This window comes from Podarcis pityusensis, assembly GCF_964106645.2.
Source record: "Podarcis pityusensis genome assembly, chromosome: 8".
NCBI classification, from domain to species: domain Eukaryota; kingdom Metazoa; phylum Chordata; class Lepidosauria; order Squamata; family Lacertidae; genus Podarcis; species Podarcis pityusensis.
Window position 1 is genome coordinate 48,284,688 of NC_138033.1, and position 18,651 is coordinate 48,303,338.

General features: G+C 50.1%; 3 protein-coding genes across 8 annotated transcripts in view; 1 reads left to right on the forward strand and 2 right to left on the reverse strand.

The window, feature by feature from the left end:
- UTP4 (UTP4 small subunit processome component) lies at positions 1-9,425 on the reverse strand (the record flags this gene model as incomplete). Its single annotated transcript, XM_081016866.1, has 14 exons — positions 1-72; positions 199-294; positions 534-640; positions 813-972; positions 1,703-1,825; positions 2,602-2,666; positions 2,892-2,988; positions 3,165-3,256; positions 4,213-4,384; positions 5,111-5,325; positions 6,140-6,229; positions 7,017-7,101; positions 8,605-8,796; positions 9,411-9,425. 14 exons carry the CDS (start codon positions 9,423-9,425, stop codon positions 1-3), a joined length of 1,581 nt encoding a protein of 526 aa, XP_080872992.1.
- CHTF8 (chromosome transmission fidelity factor 8) lies at positions 9,413-11,923 on the forward strand. 2 transcript variants are annotated; one of them, XM_081017871.1, is made up of 4 exons: positions 9,413-9,748; positions 10,214-10,251; positions 10,353-10,470; positions 10,590-11,923. In XM_081017871.1, exons 1-4 carry the CDS (start codon positions 9,491-9,493, stop codon positions 10,800-10,802), a joined length of 627 nt encoding a protein of 208 aa, XP_080873997.1. In that variant the 5' UTR covers positions 9,413-9,490; the 3' UTR covers positions 10,803-11,923. The 2 variants fall into 2 exon arrangements, with proteins under 2 accessions (XP_080873997.1, XP_080873998.1); XM_081017872.1 differs by lacking the exon at positions 9,413-9,748 and adding an exon at positions 9,765-10,080.
- The window catches only part of HAS3 (hyaluronan synthase 3), an 18,666-nt gene continuing 11,280 nt past the window's right edge, over positions 11,266-18,651 (reverse strand). For all 5 annotated transcript variants that reach the window (XM_081017796.1, XM_081017797.1, XM_081017794.1 and 2 more), the window contains exons 3-4: positions 17,178-17,279; positions 11,266-16,838 (exon numbers count right to left, since the gene is read on the reverse strand). In XM_081017796.1, coding sequence (XP_080873922.1) covers positions 15,915-16,838; positions 17,178-17,279 — 1,026 coding nt within the window. In that variant the 3' untranslated portion in view covers positions 11,266-15,914. The remainder of the gene's footprint in view (positions 16,839-17,177; positions 17,280-18,651) is intronic.

Below are 18,651 nucleotides of genomic sequence, written 5' to 3' on the forward strand. Positions count from 1 at the left end.
CTACACTTGTACCAGGGAAACGATTCCCAGGTTCTCCCCACCACTATCCTCCTTGTGAGCAATTGGGACTGACTGCAATAGCGGGGGCAAAACTCTTGTGCACACAGATGGAGCAAACTTCTCCCCCCCCCCCGCACCCCGGGATTCTCTGTGTGCCTAGTGAGGCTTGGGAGGTGAGGTTGGCTGTGAAGGTCTTACCTGCTGATCTGAGTGGACGATCACAACATTATTGGTCCCTGGGTGAATGGCCAAAGCAGTCACCGGGCAGTCATATGCAGGCACCGTGCAATGAGGCTGGACGAGAGAGAGACAGTGGGGTTCACCAAGGCTTCCTCCCACCCAGGTGGCCCAGGCTGCCCTCTTCCCTTCATCTGGGGCCATATCATTGCACAGCAGGAGCCCAGAAGGCTCTCAGAAGTCTCAACCACCCTCATGGTGAGGATGCAGCAAAGAGACCTGATGAACCTGCTTCACTTTTTCAGACCAAGCAGGTTCAACCTCTCACCACTGCAGGCAGGTTCTGCTTGGCTCACCTTGGCATCTTCCAAGTTGTAGATGTTGACTGCCCGATCACCACTAGCTGCAGCTAACCACTGGCCGTTGGCACTAGCCGCCAGCAGGTATGCAGCTTCTGACGTCTCTGCATGAGGAAAGTGGGTTTCAAAAGTTTTAAATGCATGTGTATGAATGTGTGTATCTACAGACATTTTTTTTACCCTGGCTTCGCTTTAAAATGTCACTTCAAAAGCCACTCATCTGCCCTAATCCCAGTGCTGGTAAGTACGTCCTGCTCTCCAAAAAGCCAATCTTACCTGAGCTAGGGCGGAGGATGTGCAGGTGTTTGCAGACTCCTGACTGCAAGAGCTTGAGGATGTGCACAGAACCTTGGTCCGATGCCACAAAGAGCCTGGTGGAGTCCTCAGAGAAAAGGAGGTGGTGGGCTGAGCGAATCCCCTTTGGAATCTTAGCAACCTTTGGGAAGGCAAGGGTTAAGGGTCAGTGTGGCCAGCTCTACCCTGAGGCCCCACCTCCCCCTCCCCCAACCCCCTTTCCCCCAAGGAGGCTCACTTGGAGAAGTCTAGAAAAGCATTTCCTGTTCCTTCCATCAACTTATAAGAATAAGTTACAAAATCTTAAAAGAACATAATAATTTTATCATTTAATCTGATTTTTCCTTTTTTTGGATTGCATCCGTGTAAACTGCTTAGAGACTACTGTACTTAAGCTGTATCTAAATTGCTGAAATGAAATAAATAACTAAGAGTCCTAGAGCTGGATCAGCCCACCTAGTCCAGCCTCCTGTTCTCTCAGGGGCCAATCAGATGCCCCAAAGGGAAGAAGACCACAAGCAGGACCAAGTGCAACATTCCTTGCTCATAATCCCCAGCAATATGCCTTCAAAGGTAGACTGCCTCCAATACTTGGGGAGGGGGGTCATGTGCACAGTCATCATAGCTAGTAGCCATTCATAGCCTTATCCTACACAGATCTGACTGATCCCCCTTTGAAACCATGCACGTTATTGGCCATTACTACAACCTGCGGCAGCCGACTCCATCATCTACCTATGCCCTGTGTGAAGAAGTTCTTCCTTTTGTCTGTCCAGAATGTCCCAACATTCAGCTTTCCCAGATGATGCTCTAGCATGCCCCAGACCAGAACACCCAGGCCAGAGTCTCCACCCTGCAGAATTCTCACTCACCCTCTTGATAGCAATATGGTCGCTGCTGAGCTGGACCTGGTGCAGATAGAACCTGGAAGCTGTGGAGTAGGCAATCCAGGAGCCACAGGGTGAGACGCAGCTGCTGGCAATGTGCTCAGAGTCCTAGGAAGGAATCCAGATGAAGGGAGAAGCCAAGTTAGGTTCCTCCAAAAAGATACAGGGGACTAAGAGAGATGAACATGTGGGGCCACACCCTCAGGAAACGGTGGGTCTTGCCACATCTGGAGACTCAGCAAAATCAACATGTTGCAAGATTGCCTTGATTTGAGTTGGCTTGGGAACAACTAGAGTTAAGCAGATGTAGGGGAACCATAGCAAGCAGAAAAGCAGAGGGGGAAGCACCAGGGCCAGCTGAACAGGGAAGAGACAGGCTCTTGTGCTCCCTGAAATAAGATGTTTATTTAGTTCAACATGTTTCAGAGTTGAAACTCCTTCACCAGGAGCTGTGAATGCTTGTAAATTCCTTGATCCTTAAAGAAACAAATACTTACTCTGTATGCCTGAACTAAAAGCAGTTTCAAACTATGAGGCTGTAAGATGTTTTCTTTATTTCTGTATCCAGAAAGTCTTGTAGATTTTTTGAAGCTCTTTTCAGTTCAGGTGTCCAGAAGAAGTCTCTTTAAGGTTCAAGGAATTTGCAAGCATTTGCAGGCTCAACTCTGAAATGCATTGAGCTAAATAAACATCTTATTTCAGGGAGCACAAGAGACTGTCTCCTCTTTGTTCTAATGCTAAAAAAAAACCCCATAGCCTGCTTTTGCACAAAACTGTTTGTATCTGAAGTGGAGATATTTCCTGCACAATTCATGCCCACGGGGCATGTTGAGAATCTGAAGCATCCACAATCAAGAGGGGACAAGAAATCATGGCTCCCTCACCTTGGCCTTGAGCTGGAGAAGGTGTTCTGGGGGACAGGAGACAGGCAGGACTTCACCAGCCTTTCCTGGAACAAGAACCAAGAGCATCTTTACACATCAAGTCTCTCTAGGATGTCCTAATATGTGAGGGGACTGCCAAGCTTCCCAGCAGCCCAAAGCTCTTGCTGCACCTGCTGGAAAGGGCAGCCTGGAGCTCAACACAGGCCCAGGTGACCAAGGGACATGTCTCCTCTAGGGGCACCTCAAACACACAAGACCATCAAGGCTCTGAAAGCAACGTTTGCTCTCACCTGCTGTGTTGGTGGCTCCAAGTCGCCAAAGCTCCAGGTGTTTTGGGTATTGGAAGAGGAGGAGGCGGGCTATCCGGGCACAGGAGACAAGGCACCTCTGCGAGAGGGAAAGGAAGTGGCAGGTGAGAAGTGGGGTGGGGGAGCAGAGTTTGCATGGCTTGCCCCTGCGTCCTTCTAGTGCACAGGACCGCTGCAGGAAGGAAGAAGCTATGCGAAGCCATCTGTGAGAAGAGAAGGCATTGCTAGATAGCAGGCGTCAATCCCGCTACTCACGTGAGGGAAGGTGACTCTCTGGAGGGTAGATTCATTAGACTTGGGATCCAAATTCTCCATGAATTGTCGGATCACAAGTTCCCCGTCCAGACCTAAATGAGAAGGGAAAAAGCCAGGGTGGTATAGTGGTTACAAATCCCCACTCGGCCATAAAGATCGCTGGGTGGCCTTCAGTCAGTCACTATCTCTTAGCCTAACCTACCTCACAGGGTTGTTGTGAGGATTAAATGAGGAAGAGAACCAGATGCACCAGAACCTTGAGCAACTTGGGAGCAAAAACTGGGATATAAATTAAATTAAATTATATTAAATTAAATTATATTAAATTAAATTAAATTAAATTAAATTTAAATTAATAAATGGGGGTGCAAACCAGGTCAAGATGCAACAGATCACAGCACCCTCTATAGGCGGTATGTGCACACATCAGATCAGACTACTGGTTCTCCTAGACCAGTCGTTTTCAACCTTCTCACACCAAGGACCTGCTTTTAACCCAAATATGTTTTGGGGACCAATTCCTTAATCTTTTGCCATATACAGTCATACCTCGGGATGATTACAATTCAGCTTAAATATTTTCAGGTTGCGCTCCGCGGCGACCCGAAAGTAACGGAGCCTGTTACTTCCGGGTTTCACTGCTTGTGCATGCACAGACGCTCAAAATGACGTCACGTGCATGCACAGTGAAACGCGACCCGCGCACTCGCATCTTACGTTCGCTTCAGGATGCGAACGGGGCTCCGGAATGGATCCCGTTCGCATCCAGAGGTACCACTGTATTTGCATAGTGGAAGTGCTCGTGTTGTGACCCACCTTGGATCAGACAGTGACCCATTAGTTGAAGACCAGTGACTTGGACCAATGTTGTCTACTTTGATTTGGTCTCAGGAGGCAGAGGGAGGCCTTTCCCATCACCTCCTACCTACATGGTCCTTTTTAAATGGGCATCTGGGGATGGAACCCATGAACTTCTGTATGCAAAGCAGGTACTTTACCACAAAGCAAACACACACACACACACACAAAAGATTGCAGTGAACTCTACCTCCAGAGATGAATGTTGTTGCAAGATGTGCTACTGTCCGCACATCATGGGTGTGGTGCTTAAAGGGCCTTGTTCGCACCCACTGGAGCTCAGCACTGTCTAGCTTAACCGGTAGCAGCTGGAACTGATATACTATCCCCTCCGAAGTGCCAACCACAATACTGTCTTCTGCCTGTGGAGAAAGTTGGGCAAGCTAAAGGTTTGCAGGGAGGAAGTATTAATGGCAGAGAACAGGTCGATGCAGAACCTCATGCAATGAAAATAAGTGAACTGACTGCACACTGAAGTCACATTACACAGACCAAGGGCTGCCATGTTGGGTCAGACCATAGATCCATCAAGCTCAGCCTCCTGGCCACCAACACTGGTCAGGTGGATGTCCCAGTCAAGCTCAGATTCTGCACAGAACAATGTCATTTCCCTGAATGGCCACATGTACACACTCTGGTTTTTAGAGGCTCTGAATAACACACAAAGTGCTTTTATCTGCCACAAAGTCTTGATTTAAATGAATTTCTGATAGCTAGCATCATATCATCACAGGGCCAAGAGTTCAAGAGCAACCTTCGCCAACCTGGGACCCTCCAGATCTGGTGGACTACGGCTCCCATCAGCGCCACAGTTGGCAAAGGCTGCTTGGGAATAAGCTGCCCTCCAATGAGGACTCTGCTCACACAATCCCCTAGGATAGCTGTCTATCTTCCCCCTTAGGAGTAAGAAAGTTTGCCTTGGGTTGCAACTTCCTAAATCTTGGACTGTTGTTATTCTGCAGTTCAATTTCACACTCCCCCTGTCCTGCCACATAAGTGACTCCTGCTTTCCTTTCTGCTTGTCAAACTCAAGCAAACGCTGCCACCCACCCCCAGTGCTGCTGCTCTGTCTTTAACATGCAACTTACCTCAGACCCAGCCAGGCAGAGCACGGCTGACTTGCTGACAGGGTGGCTCCACAGCAGCGTCCCCATCTCCGAGTCCCAGAACTGCACCTTCCCAGCAGAGTCCGCGCTGACAATTGTGCCATCCGAAAGGAAGAGTATGTCCCACACCACCACAGGCAACCGCTTGCGGGACCCTTTGAAGCACCGGTCCACGAGGATCCGCTGGACAGCATGGCCTGCAAAGGAGGCACCAGGCTTGCTCAGGGTCTGCTTAGCCTCAGCTGCCAACAGTCACCCCAAACCAAACAGGCCTTTACAAGGCCTTAAGAAAAGCCCCTTTGCTCAAATGCTAACAGGGCGCTATGGGGAGGGTCACCAACATGGCACCAGTGGGTGCACCTCTGCCTACCCAGGGTTCCTCCTCCTGCTGAAATGAGGACTGAAAGAAGCACCCTGTTGTAGCTAACAGAAGAGGTGTGAGGAAACTCTGGCCCTCCAGTTGTTGCTGAAGTATAACTCCCATCACCCCCGGCAACTGGCCATGCTAGCTGGGGCTGATGGGAGTTGTAGCTCAGCCACATCTGGAAGGTTAAAGGTTCCCCACACCTGCAACAGAATATGCTACAGCATGTATACGATGCCTGCAAGAGTTTCTGCAGTATGCAAATATGCCCACAGGCCCCCAAAGGCTGGCAAACCCTGCTCTCCAGGCAGAGCAGAGGCTCTTTCCCATAATGCACCATCAAAGTGGAGGTGCCAGGAATTGAACCTAACATCTTTGGATTGCAAAACATGTGCTCTGTCACTGAATTATGGGTCCCTCTCTAATGGGAGTTCACCAGCTTTGGGCAAGGCAGCCAGTATTGCCCTCTCCTTGCCATTGAACCTGGGTGTATGGAAGGGACACAGTCAAGATGGTGCAGTCCTTGATTCTTAATGGCTACCACAGACCAGAATCATGAAGGTGAAGCTTGTTTGGATGAGCTGATGACACGCACACACACCATATTCCTGGCCCCAGCATAAAACATGCCTAACTCCAGAACTCACCTGATTTGACATCAAAGACACGGATGATGTTAGTGGAGCCAGCTACGATCTTGGTCCCTGATGGATGCCAGGAAAGGGACAGGGTGCGTCCTGTAAGGTAAGGTGGGGCAGAAGAGGAGAGTCTCAGTTATAAGACGTACCAAGACTCAAACTCATTTTGGGGGTGGGGGCAGGTAGGTGAGGCTCAGGGGAAGATGCAAATACAAGAAGCTGCCTTATACCAAACCAGACCACTGGTCTTTATAGGTCCTTGCTATCCAAAATGACAGGCAGAGGCTCTCCAAGATTTCAGACATTCCCAACCCTTCCTGTGGATGCCAGGGGCTGAACCTGGGACCCTGTGCATTCAAAGCATGCGCTCTACCACTGAGCTAAGTGCTCTCCTTGCATCCTGAAGGGGCTTTCCTCTGCAAGCAACAATAAATCAGGCTCCCTACCCCTCCTGCAAGGGATGCGGGTGGCGCTGTGGGTTAAACCACAGAGACTAGGACTTGCCAATCAAAAGGTTGGTGGTTCGAATCCCCGCTGCGGGGTGAGCGCCCGTTGCTCGGTCCCTGCTCCTGCCAACCTAGCAGTTCGAAAGCACGTCAAAGTGCAAGTAGATAAATAGATACCGCTCTGGTGGGAAGGTAAACGGCGTTTCCATGTGCTGCTCTGGTTCTCCAGAAGTGGCTTAGTCCTGCTGGCCACATGACCCAGAAGCTGTACGCCAGCTCCCTCGGCCAGTAAAGTGAGACGAGCGCCTCAACCCCAGAGTCAGTCACGACTGGACCGAATGGTCAGGAGTCCCTTTACCTTTACCCCTCCTGCACATGGACTCACGAGCTCATCCTGTTGGTGATCATGACCCCCACATGCACCCCCACCCACAACCAACCTTTCTGTCGGTCCAGCTGCCTCTCAAACTCGATTCTATCTGGTAAGATGTTGAAGAGCTTAATGGTTCCATCATCACAGCCAAGCTGCAAGAACAAGAGAGAGGGTCAGTAGCCTGTTCAGAATCCTGTCTGGTAGACAGCCAAGAGTCCAGGGCTTTGCCCAATAATTTGAGCTCTGACTGACCAAACTACACAAGATTATCAATAACACAAACACAGAAACAGATGCCAAGCTGGTGCTGGAGAAGCACCTTACTACTCACAAGGAAAGAATTTAAGCCTCAGGAAGCAGGACACTGAGTGGAGAAGAGAATGAAATGCAGAAAATTGAAGAGCTGGAGGGAGCTTTATAAGCTGTTTAATCCAAACCCCTGATTGATGTTGGAAATCCAGAGAGCAGGAGCATCCCCTAGAGAGAGATGGCTGTCTAGCCCCTGTTGGAAGACACCCGAGACAAGGGAGTGCCCACCCCTGCAGGTAATTGATCCAATTGTCAAACTGCACTAACTGTCAATAAGCTTCTCCTAATGTGCATGTGAAATAAACCCTCCTGTCAAAGTGTATATACCAAAATTACTAGTTATTACAGATATCAAATGATGTATAGTAAAGTGCATTGCTTAGACTGGTGACCAAAAGTAAAAGGTATTTTGTATTAATAACAATTAGAATTTATAGGAATTTATAGGAAAGGGAGGCAGGGGAGGTAAAAAATTAAAATATGTACTTAATGCACACCAGACTGTGCTGTTAATTAGTTGTACCATATGCCTCATTATTTGTGTAATCAATAAAGTGATACCATACTGATAAAAAATTGTGCTTCTTTTGGCCTCTTGCTACTTCAATTTTTTGTGTCAACTTTTCCAATAATGCTGTTTGTTAAATTGCATTATACCATTGGTCCATAGTTAATAATTGCAATGATTTTCATGTCCTGGCAATAGTTGTTCTTGCAGCAATTAATGGATGTGTTATGAGTTCTTTGTTTCTAATTTGCAAAATATTGTGACTATACAAGCTAAGTACACCCAGTCCTGGGGTGATGTGGACTGTCTGCCTTGCAATAAAATATATTTATTTAAATACATTTCCCCAGAATTCCCCCCACCCCCAGTAATCATTCTATTAACATCATTTGAGGTTTTATCACTGCCTTCTGAGAAGCCGGCTAGCTTTCTGGTTTTGCATCATCTATAGATGTGGTAAAATATTCCTTATTGAAATATACCAAAAAAAAATTGTCCAGTAGCACCTTAGAGACCAGCTAAGTTTGTTCTTGGTATAAGCTTTCGTGTGCATGCATACTTCTTCAGATACACTTCTTCAGATACTTCAGATGCACACGAAAGCTTATACCAAGAAGAAACTTAGTTGGTCTCTAAAGTGCTACTGGACAATTTTTTTTTATTTTTTAATATATTTTGACTGCGTCAGACCAACACGGCTACTTACCTGGATCTACACCCCTTATTGTTCTAAATCATCAGGTGCTATTCCCTCCTCTAAGGGATGTTCTCTTGCTAGCACAAGACTTCATTATCACATTTTCAAGCTGCCCCTCTCTGGGATACTAGGGGCACCTACCGCCAATTGAGTCCCAGTTGGATCAGCCACCATGCTCCAGATAGGACCTCCAAAAGCATCCAACGAATATTTGACATTCAGCTTCTCCAAGTTGTATTCAACAATTTCCCCACTGAGACCTGCACCAAAGAGCCGGTCTCCTGCTGCCCAGCAGAGCGCCTCTGGGATCCTCGTATCGTGGCCAGCAATGACCTGGAGAGATAAGTCATAGGTAAGGGGAAGGTGCAGGACCCCTAAACCAAGAGGCAATCCTGAACAGTTTTCTGGTCTAAGGTGTTTCTTGTAGGCTTTGGGTGTCAATGGCCTCCTTTTAACACACATACACAAACTTCAGCTGGGAGGAATCACACAAAGGATGAACCTGTGCTGGGCTCAGACTGGAGAACTTTGCAGCCAGAAACCCCAAACACTGATATACCTAATGATTACAGAAGTAAAGTAGAGAGAGGCTTGGTGAGTCACCTGTGCCACCCACCCTCTTGCCCCAAAGAATGCCCAGCAAATAGCTGTTTAGCCAGGGCATCCCCCAGGGAAACAATTCTTTGGGGCTCCAATTCCCAGCCTCAGTGGAGCCATAGGGCTCTCTGTCACTGTGAGCTCAGCTGTGTCTGGATAAGCTAGTATTACTTCACGGAGGAAAGAACTAGCTTGTGGAACTCAAGGCCACAAGATCTGGGGTCAGACAATGGCTAAGATGCCATTAAAACCTCACAGAGGTGGAGACCTGTCAAATGGGTGCCAGGTGGAGCCCTCAAGTGCACGGGCAGTCTACCCCTGAATGCCAACCACTGGGGAGCCACAGTCACCTTCTCCTGGAACATGTTGGCCTGCAGGTCGTAGATCTCGAGGGAGCCGTCGAGGCGGCCCACGGCCAGGCGGTGGTGAGATGGGCGGGACGCAGCCACGCACCGGATCCCGGACGGCACAAAGGCGAAGAGCCGTGCGCGGTGTACCTCGAACTCGACCATGGCCGGCAGTGATCAGCACCGGTCGAGCGTCCGGAGAGCGCAGAGACAGAGCGAAGCGAGCCCGGTTTCCACGTGCGCGCCGCCCCTCTAAGCCCGGAAGCGGAAGTCATCTAGGGGCGAGGGGAGGGACTTCCGGGGCTTCGGCGAGGCGGGAGGTTCGGGAGATTCTGAGTGAGGTGCGTGGCGGAGCTGGCGGGGGGGGAAGAGAGAAAGAAAAGCGGCGAGCGCGCTCTTGAGCACGTGCAGAGTGCCGCTCCAACAGAGGCGCCGGGGCGCGGAGTTTCTTGATCCTCCGGCGTCCAGGGATGAGGGTGACTCTGAGCGCGTGCAGAGTTCCTGTCCTTGGAACAAGCACAGGGAAGCGGCTCGCCGTATTTGCTGGATGCTGCGGCTGCGTCAGTTTGCTCGCCTGAGGCTACCGGACTGGCCACCGCCCTCAGCATCGCAGGGCCAGGAAGAGGGGAGCCCGCGGGCGGGTCTTCGTAGGAAAGGGGGATCTCCGCCCGAGATTGGCACTGCTGGGGGAGGGGGACTGCCCCTTAGCTGCCTCTGGGCCGGGAGCCCCGCTGGAGTGAACGAAGGGGAATCTGGGTCTTGCCTGTTCTCACCCTGCTTTCAAACCCCTGTTCTCCTTGTTGCAGAGGAACCGTGGGACGATGGTGCAGCTGGTCGTGTCCCGGTGAGTCTGCACGGGCTTCTAGCGGTGTTGGTCAGAAATGATCTCTTTGCTACACTACGTGACCTATAATAGCTCTTCCCTTCCTCGTCTTTTCCTTGCAGGGATGGGGTTGGAGGTCTAGCGGAGTGGGTGCTGATGGAGCTCCAAGGCGAGCTGGAATCGCGATCTGGGGCTGGCCTAGCAGGGAGGCTCTTGGGGGACCTGCATTACACCAAAGAGGTGAGGGACTAGCCAGGTGCTTGCGGATGTGGGGGGGGGGGAGTTCTTGGTTGAGGCTGGCTTCCTTCCATACCACTCTCTCTGCAAGGCTTGACTGTCTTATCTCTCTCTCTCTCTAGGGAGTCCCTGTGCTCATTGTGGGGCACCACATCCTGTATGGTAAAGTTGTGCGTCTAGAGAAGCCCTTTGCCGTCCTGACCAAGCAAGCGGCGGCTGGGGGTGAGTCGAGCTTGGGACCAGGCCACTACTCAGTCACCGCCCTCATAAAGAAGAAGCTGCTCTTCAAAACCCGCCCCAAGCCCATCATCACCAATGTGGCCAAGAAAGCGTGAGGATGCTGCAGCCCACCTCCAAGCACACTGGTGCCTCGTTCGCATGGAGGAAGGTCTGCCTACTTCCTTGCAGAGTGCCAGGAACTGTGCCAAAAGGGACAAATCCTGTCTACTTAGCCAGCTTGTTGGAATTCAGTGCCTTTTGTTCCAGGTTATGCAATCTGTTGTGTGAACCCAGCCCTTGGGAGAACTGCCTTATCTCAAGAGGCCAGCCTCTGTGGGACCAAAGCCAGTGTCTGGGAGAATCCAGCATCCATGCCCAGTGTGTTCAAATGGCCAGTGCTTTCCCCAAGAACAGCTCAGCTGTGGGATTCAACCCAGTGTCTTTGCTAAGGTGCTCAGCCCCTTGCCCCAAAATCCAGAGACCACTGAATAAAAGTTACTGGGGCACCCGAGTAATATTAGCCAATCTTCATCCCAGGGATGGAGGGCTCTGCTCTGGGTTTCTGCTTAGATCCTCTCCCAAGGGCTGGTGACCTCTGCCAATCTGATGTCTTCTGGACTAACACTCCCACCAGTTCCAGTCAGCACTGATGACTCTCTACAGTTATCTCCTGCAGAAGCTCAAGCCTTGTTATGGTCCCTGCTGGTCACTTAGTTCTCCCGGGGTTCTTCATTCCATTCTTCAAGGAGCTCAGCACTCTTGGAGACCATAGCAATGTGCTTTTTGCTTTTGGGTTCCCGGGGTGGGGAGCTCAGCTGTTGCTAAAGTGCCTTTTGAGAAATGGGCTTCTCTTTTTCAGACACTAGGAGATGATTAGGTTCTGATCTGCCTTTATTTTCTGTCTCTAGGACATTTTGGGGGAGGGGGTGACTATTGAAATCCAGTTCTTTGGGGAGGTCTTGTTGGCAAATAGGAAATCAGGCTGAAATTTTCTGCAGATTTCAGCTAGCTTAGACCTGGTTCTTTGCCCCTGCCAGTGTCTTCCTACCACCCCACTCAAATTGTGTGCACATTGGTGAAGGGAGGGAATGGGCAGGAAAAAGTCCCAAATATACTCTAGACCATCTTGTTTGCAAGGTATTTTTTATTGTAACAAATGCATCATAGTAAAAAAAACCAAACAACCTTTATAAAAAATATGAAAATGCAGGTAAAAAATAAATAAGTTTACAAATAACTTTAAGCAATCAACTAGTGTTTGTTACCAAAGAGTACAAAAAATTCTACAAATTTCATTTTAAATAAGAGAAACCCAAACGGAGTAACATAGAAAAAGGGATGCAGCCCAGAGCAGGGAATTGAGGGGGAGCAAAGCCTGGCACCCTACCCACCCATCCCTCCACTCTCATGCCTGGGACCAGCGCAGGCCGCAAAGAACAGCACGGGCAGAAAGCAGCATTTCCAGACATTCGCAATTAGGAAGGATGCACAGCTGGAAAGAGGGACTTCAGGAAGCTCTCCATCTTTTGCCACAGTGTTTCTTGGAAGCAGGCTTTAAAGGCTGTCAGATACTCATGCACTCTCAATGCTGATCAGCCCTGTCCATACAACAGTTTGATTTGGCAGCTCTCTGCAGGGAGGCATCTGCCTTAGGCAGGTTACAGAGCAAGCAGTTACTGTTTCACATGGCTCCCCCCAACAGGGCAGCCTTTTGAAAGGCAGGCTCTAGTGTGGGCTGAAAGCTCTCCTAGCCTGCAAAGCAGCCATTCTTTCTTGCCAGGGAGTACCACACCCCCAGCCACCCAAAGAATTGCTTAGAACCATTCTTTTTCAAGCTGGTTGGGGCCCCTGGGAAACAGCTAGGCAAGCAGCCCTTAGGGTGTGAGGTTATGCTGAATCCAGAGCAAGCGGGGTGGGAACCAGCCCTTTCTGGTAGCAGTAGTGGAAGGAGACATCTATCCCAGCTTCGTTTATGCAGTCAGTCCCCAGCATAGGAAAGTTCTTCACTAGTCTGTGCCTAGATAAAGGGAGCTTGCAGCCCAAGAGCCATTATTGCTTTCTTAGATGGCAGTGCAGACTCCATCTGCCTTCCAGAGATGGCAGGACAGAATCGGCACTGATGCCACTTTAGTCTTCCTCCCAGCCACCTGGGCCCATGGGAGTAGCAAGCTGCCCTTTGCCCACTGCTTCCCTGTCTCATATTAGGGGCTTGTTTTTCTTGTTCCTGTCAATTCACATGAAGCAACATGGCAGGAGAGGCAGGAATTTCCAGGTACAACCTCGGATAGCATTCAGGACCTTGTGTGGGATGGGCAGAAAGAAAGCAGCAGAGAGAGAACTTGGAATTGGGGCAGTGGAACCCCTAGCAGCAGCAGCAGCAGGAGGAGGAGGACAAAGTCAGACTCAGCTTACTGGCCTGAGGCAGAAAGGAGTATAGGAAGATGGGCACTGGTAAGGCTCCTGAACAGCACCAAGGCCAAAAGATAGATCAGGTGCCCTCTGTTCCTAGGAGGTGGCATGGTCATAGCACAGAATATTATTTTGGTACAGAAGTCTCTTGTGGAATCCTGAGAAGTTGCTTGGATTTGTAAAAATCAGGTGTCTAGCCTCATTGCTGATGGGCAAGTTTTGTATTTGGAAAAAACAAAAATCCAGTACACTAAAAGACTGTGTGCCCACCTCCCTCATACCCCCCAAAAGCATATCTGGAGCAAAAGCATCCAAGCTACTTTTGCATCCCAGGGATTATTCAGCTCCCTTACATAGCAAGGAAAACAAAAGTTGTCGGAGCCTGTCCAGTGTGTGTATGTGTGGTGCACACACACGCATATACACAACACCCTCTTTAGTTTGGAGGTGAAAGGTAATAATAAATATACATCTGCTCTAATCAGAAAGTTTCTTCACTCTGCTCCTTGTTGATCAATTGGATTCACAGTGCCTGTGGGGACCGGGACGTTGTGTGGCCAATGTCAGCCAGTCTCCAGCATACAGGGCCTTCTAGTGCTTCTCTTGAGAAGCAAGAAAGAGCCAACTTTGGAATACAGCTGCTCTAAGCAAATTCAGCAGCAACCTGTCTTAATTTTTTCCAAGCAAACAATTTTTTGTAAATCAAGGTCCACACAAATATGTCTAAACATAAATGTGCCTGCCTTATTTGGCATCTCTTTTATAACTCTGTTGAATTTAGAACCCCCTTTTTCAATAAGCAGAGTGGAGGCCAAAGGAATAATACAAGTAAGCTACTAAAGAAGCATTCCTACTCAAAACACCTCTGAGATGTTTTGCAAATATTGCTTATACATTTTCAGAACTTTTTGTAAAAATACGAATTGTGGAAACTTGGTTTGTTTTCTTTTAGCCATAAAAAGGAGGGAATCTGAGATTTTTCAGACCTCCACATTCTGCACGAATGGAATTGCAGAAAATCTGTGCCTTTGCCTATGCTGGAAGCATGTAGATGACAGTGGATTTACTACAGCAAGTGCCTAAGCACTTTGTTCCCATGCTGACCTGCTAGCTTAGGAACAGGCAAGGAACCACTGGTGGGCACTTCCATCTCAGCAATGTGAGTTTGGCATAAAAGCTGCCTAGAGCTTGTTGCCAGCTGAAGCTGGGACACCCCCCCCTTCCCTTTCAACACAGGCACCTTCTTGCCAGAGACTGGAATGAGTTTTAAGGGCTGGTCAGAGATGCAGATTGTGAATCAAGAAATGGCTTTTAGACTGGGTGGCAGTGGCCTCCCAAAAGCAGCACCACTGTCCTCAGTTTCTCCCCCTTCTCTGAGTTGGAAGTGTAAAGTGGCCATGTTGGCAGAGCACCAGGGGGAGAGGAAGTCTGTAGGAGAAGCACCAGAAAGTTAGGAGGCCCAGGCTAAGCAGAGGCCAAGAGAGAGAGGCTGGTCCAAAGGAAGATCTCCAGACAGGCAGCTCTGTTCACAGCATTAAAGTATTTTAACACCCCTACCCAAGCATAACAAATATGGTCTAGAACACTGGTCTTCAACTGGTGGGTCATGGCCTGCTCTAAGATTGGTCGGGCACTACCCCCATGCAAATATTGTGGAAGGTTAAGCAACAGATCTCTACATGCATGCTTTGGTTAAAAGTGGGACCTGGGACTGAAAAGATCCAAAAAGGTTGAAGATACCTGGTCTACAGCAGCCTTCCCCAAGCAGATGTTGTTGGACTCCCAGCTCATACCAGCTCCAGCCAGCAATGTCAGGGATGACAGGAGTTGGAGTTCAATAACTGGTCAGGGAACTGGAAGTCCCTACAGCATCTGTAGGGCCACTTGCATGATCCGTAGTCCTGGACTAAAGAGGGAGGTAGCAATAGGTGGTCCACCCTCTAAAACTCCAGAAGGAGCTGAAGACATTTGACCAATCCAGTTTGCAACCTGTTTTATCGAATTCACAGTAGCTGTGGCTCATGCTGTATTGGGCCAATCAGGGAGCTTTCAAGTATTTTGTGTTTGTTTAGAAATGGGCAGCCTAGTCATGTGATGTATTCTTTGGGCAACAGCATGTTCCCGCTATGGCCCAAACATGGTTTTTTCTACTGCCAGCCTTTCCTTCTCAGTAAATTTCCCTCCAGTCCTGCAGCTGCAGTGATTACAGGCAGAAGGGAGCCCCTCTTGGAAGGAGCACATGTTCTGCCCTGTCACCCCACCTGCTGTGGGGCCTCTGCCTAGAAAGCAACCCCTTGACGTCAGTCGCTCAAGTCCCACTTGTTTCTCCCATGAACAGAGAATAACCCTCACAAACTCCTTAAAGCTCTTCCTAGGGAAGATAAAAAACCTATTGATGTTCTCTTCGCTGGGCACAGAAGGGCCCCTTCTTTAATAGATCTCTACGAGGAGATTATTATTGCTCCCTGTAAAAACTGCACCCCCCTCGTCCCTGCCACATTGGTGCTATTCTGGGGAGAGGCAGTGTCATTTGCATAGAACGACAGGGACACCTGGTGGTGGAAACTTTTCCCAGGAGCTATTGAGCTTTCTGCAGGGGCAGGATCCGGAAGCCCACCGAGCAGGATCCCTTCTGTGAGGCTCTGGCTTCCTTCCCCAGTGATGCACTCCTGAATCTGCCAATTTGCTTCCATTTCAAAACTGGATCAGGTCCTGAGCAGGGTCGGGGGGCCAGCCCTCCTGAAGCCCCACAACTATGTGGGGAAACGCTGCCAGTCCTTTGCCATTATTGCACTCCCCGCCCCCCACCCTCATCCTCATCACACCTCCGCAAATGCCAAGCTGTACTCCTCCTGGGGCTTGCTGCAGCGCCGTGCCACGATTGCCAGGTAAAGGGTGAGCAGCGCCACCCAGTAGCAGGCATAGAGGATGGCTCCCGAGATGAGGAAGACCAGTTCCGTGTCTGTGAAGAGGTCCTGGTAGTAGGCAGTGTAGGCCAGCCCACCCAGCAGCACTGCCACCCAGACGGAGACTGGGATGAGGCCGATGAAGTTGACCACGATGGTCTTGCGGCCGGAGGTGCCCCAGCCGGACTTGGTGATGGTGGCGATGGCGAACATCTTGGCCGGCAGGAGGCTGGACATGTACAGCAGGGAGTAGAGGGACATGAAGATCATCTCGATGTTGCCGCGCAGGAAGCAGGCGTAGGTGGCCTTGATGACGCCCACCAGCTGCACCGTCAGAAGGAAGAGGAGGATGTTCCAGACGCGCCCGCGGTAGAAGAGCTGGATGACGGTGGCGATGAGGAAGAAGGGGAAGAAGCCCGTCACCACTGACTCGTAGGTCATCCACAGGTGATGCTTGTGGAACCAGAGGGCGTTGTAGAGCCACTCCCGGAAGTAGGACTTGCTCCAGCGCGTCTGCTGGTTGAGCCAGCGGAGGTACCTGGTGGGCGTCTCGGTCAGGCACTTGGAGCGGGCCGTGTACTTAGTCCGGTAGCCCAGGCTCAGGACCCGGTTGGTGAGGTGGCGGTCATCCCCGAAGCTGCACTTGCTGCCCAGGAATGTCTGGTTGTACCAGTCCTCCAGGAACTGCTGCAGCAGGGCGTTGCGGTACATGCCCAAGGGGCCGCTGATGCACTGGACACAGCCAAAGTAGGACTGGCAGGCCCGCTCCACGTTGAAGGCCATCCAGTAGCGCACACTGCTCAGGAAGGAGATCCACGAGTCGTACTTGTTCAGGATCTGGGGGAAAGAGGCAACACTGCATCATGGGCCCTCCACAACCCTCCCTCCAATGGACAGGTTGGCTCCTGTACCAGTTTTCTTTACCCACAGATGCGTATCAAGCTGACCTGTGGCTGACCCCAATTATTGAGGGACAGAAGGCCTCCTCTTCCAGCTGTTTTGGACTACTACTTCCATGCACCCCATCCAGCAAGCTGCAGGACACTGAGCCTGATGGGAGTTGTAGTTCAAAACAGCTGGAAGAGGACCAACTCTGGGAAGGCTGCCCGAAGGAGCCATCCCCGTGAGCATTATCTGAGCCAGACACTGCACGGCCATGTGCTCTCAGGTCCACACCTGGACATCCCCGCCAACTCCACCGACGCGAGGATCCTCCTCCATGATGCGCAGCATCTCCACTGTGCAGGCTGGATCGAGGACTGTGTCAGAGTCACACACCTGCCAGGGAAAGAAAAACACCCTGTCAGGACACCCTTGTCTGTCCCTTCCTTAAGGAACGTTCACACAAATGGCAGCTTCTTTTTGACAAATATTACACTGTTTGTATGGGGAGAGAAAGCGTACATATGGACGTTTCCTTCAAGTGGAATGCACGCCCCCACCTCCTTCAGAACAATTTTGCATGCTGCCCTGGGGGACCCTGCTCCACACCTTCCCAGGGAGTAAAGGGCTCTTTTGCATGCAGGGTGGAGGAGAACTGCAACTTTCCTGAAGCTCCAGTGAGAGGAGGGCCAGGGAAGGAGAATGAGGAATGCACTCAGATCTCTGTGCCTGTGCATATTGAGTGTGTGTATGTGTATACACACACACACACACACACACACACACACACGTACATACATACATACACATAGTACCTGAGAAGACAATTAACAAGTTTAACTAATGATAATAATAAGTGTAAGTGTAAGTGAATGATAGAGAAGTGACACAAACTCTCCTGGACACTTCTTCATGTGAACACAGACCGAACGTGGCAGGGAGGTGGATGTCACACCAGGTACAGACGAGAGAGGGAGCCGGTCTCCATTGCCAAACAGGCATTGTAAGGTCCCCAAGCAGGTGAAGGCAGAAGAATCACAGGGCATCTGCACCCAAGAGAATGTACGGTGAAGGGCTTTAGCTTAGTAACAGAGCACCTGCTTTGCATGCAGAAGGTTCAATCCCCAAGGGCATCTCCTGGTCCCCTACCTGAAACCCTGGACATGTATGATAATAGTGAACTAGATGGACCAGGGGTCTTGACTGTATAAGGTAGCGTCCTATATTGAGGGGGCAGCTGATACCTGTTCAGCAGCCATGCAGGCCAGAGAAGGGGGATCAGGCCCAGCTGAAGAATCCTGCATTTTTGGAGGGCAGGGAAGCAGAAAACAGAAGCAAATCCCAAAATGAGAGATACAGTATGGGCATACCCTGCATCTGCCTCCTCTCTTATGCAAGGAGCCCAGAGCTGGTCTATTCAGACAGCAGAATGAAATGGAAGAATGGACTGCAACACTTTTCACCTCCAGGTCCTGTTTTGAATGCCTCCATAAGTTAAAACCTCCTGTAAATTGAAAAGCAGAGCACCTAGCAAAGGGCTGAGGTACCACCTCTCTCCTTTGCCTGCCAGTTTTCTGCTTGCAAGGAGGTCCCCCAGAAGGTGCTGAAGGCACATTAGGCCATCATATTGCTGAAGTGATGCAGGTCTGGGGCTGGTCAGCACTTGGATGAGAGATTGCTTGGGAACCATGCTTGGGTTCCATTATGAAAGAAAGGGGTGTGTATATATGGAATATATCAATATATATCTACCCTCAATTACATTCTG

Coding starts and splice junctions, on each gene's coding strand:
- CHTF8 (XM_081017871.1), top strand. CDS start 9,491: ATGGGCGGGACGCAGCCACGCACCGGATCCCGGACGGCACAAAGGCGA. Junction 9,749..10,213: donor TTCGGGAGATTCTGAGTGAG/GTGCGTGGCGGA, acceptor TCCTTGTTGCAG/AGGAACCGTGGGACGATGGT. Junction 10,252..10,352: donor GTGCAGCTGGTCGTGTCCCG/GTGAGTCTGCAC, acceptor TTTTCCTTGCAG/GGATGGGGTTGGAGGTCTAG.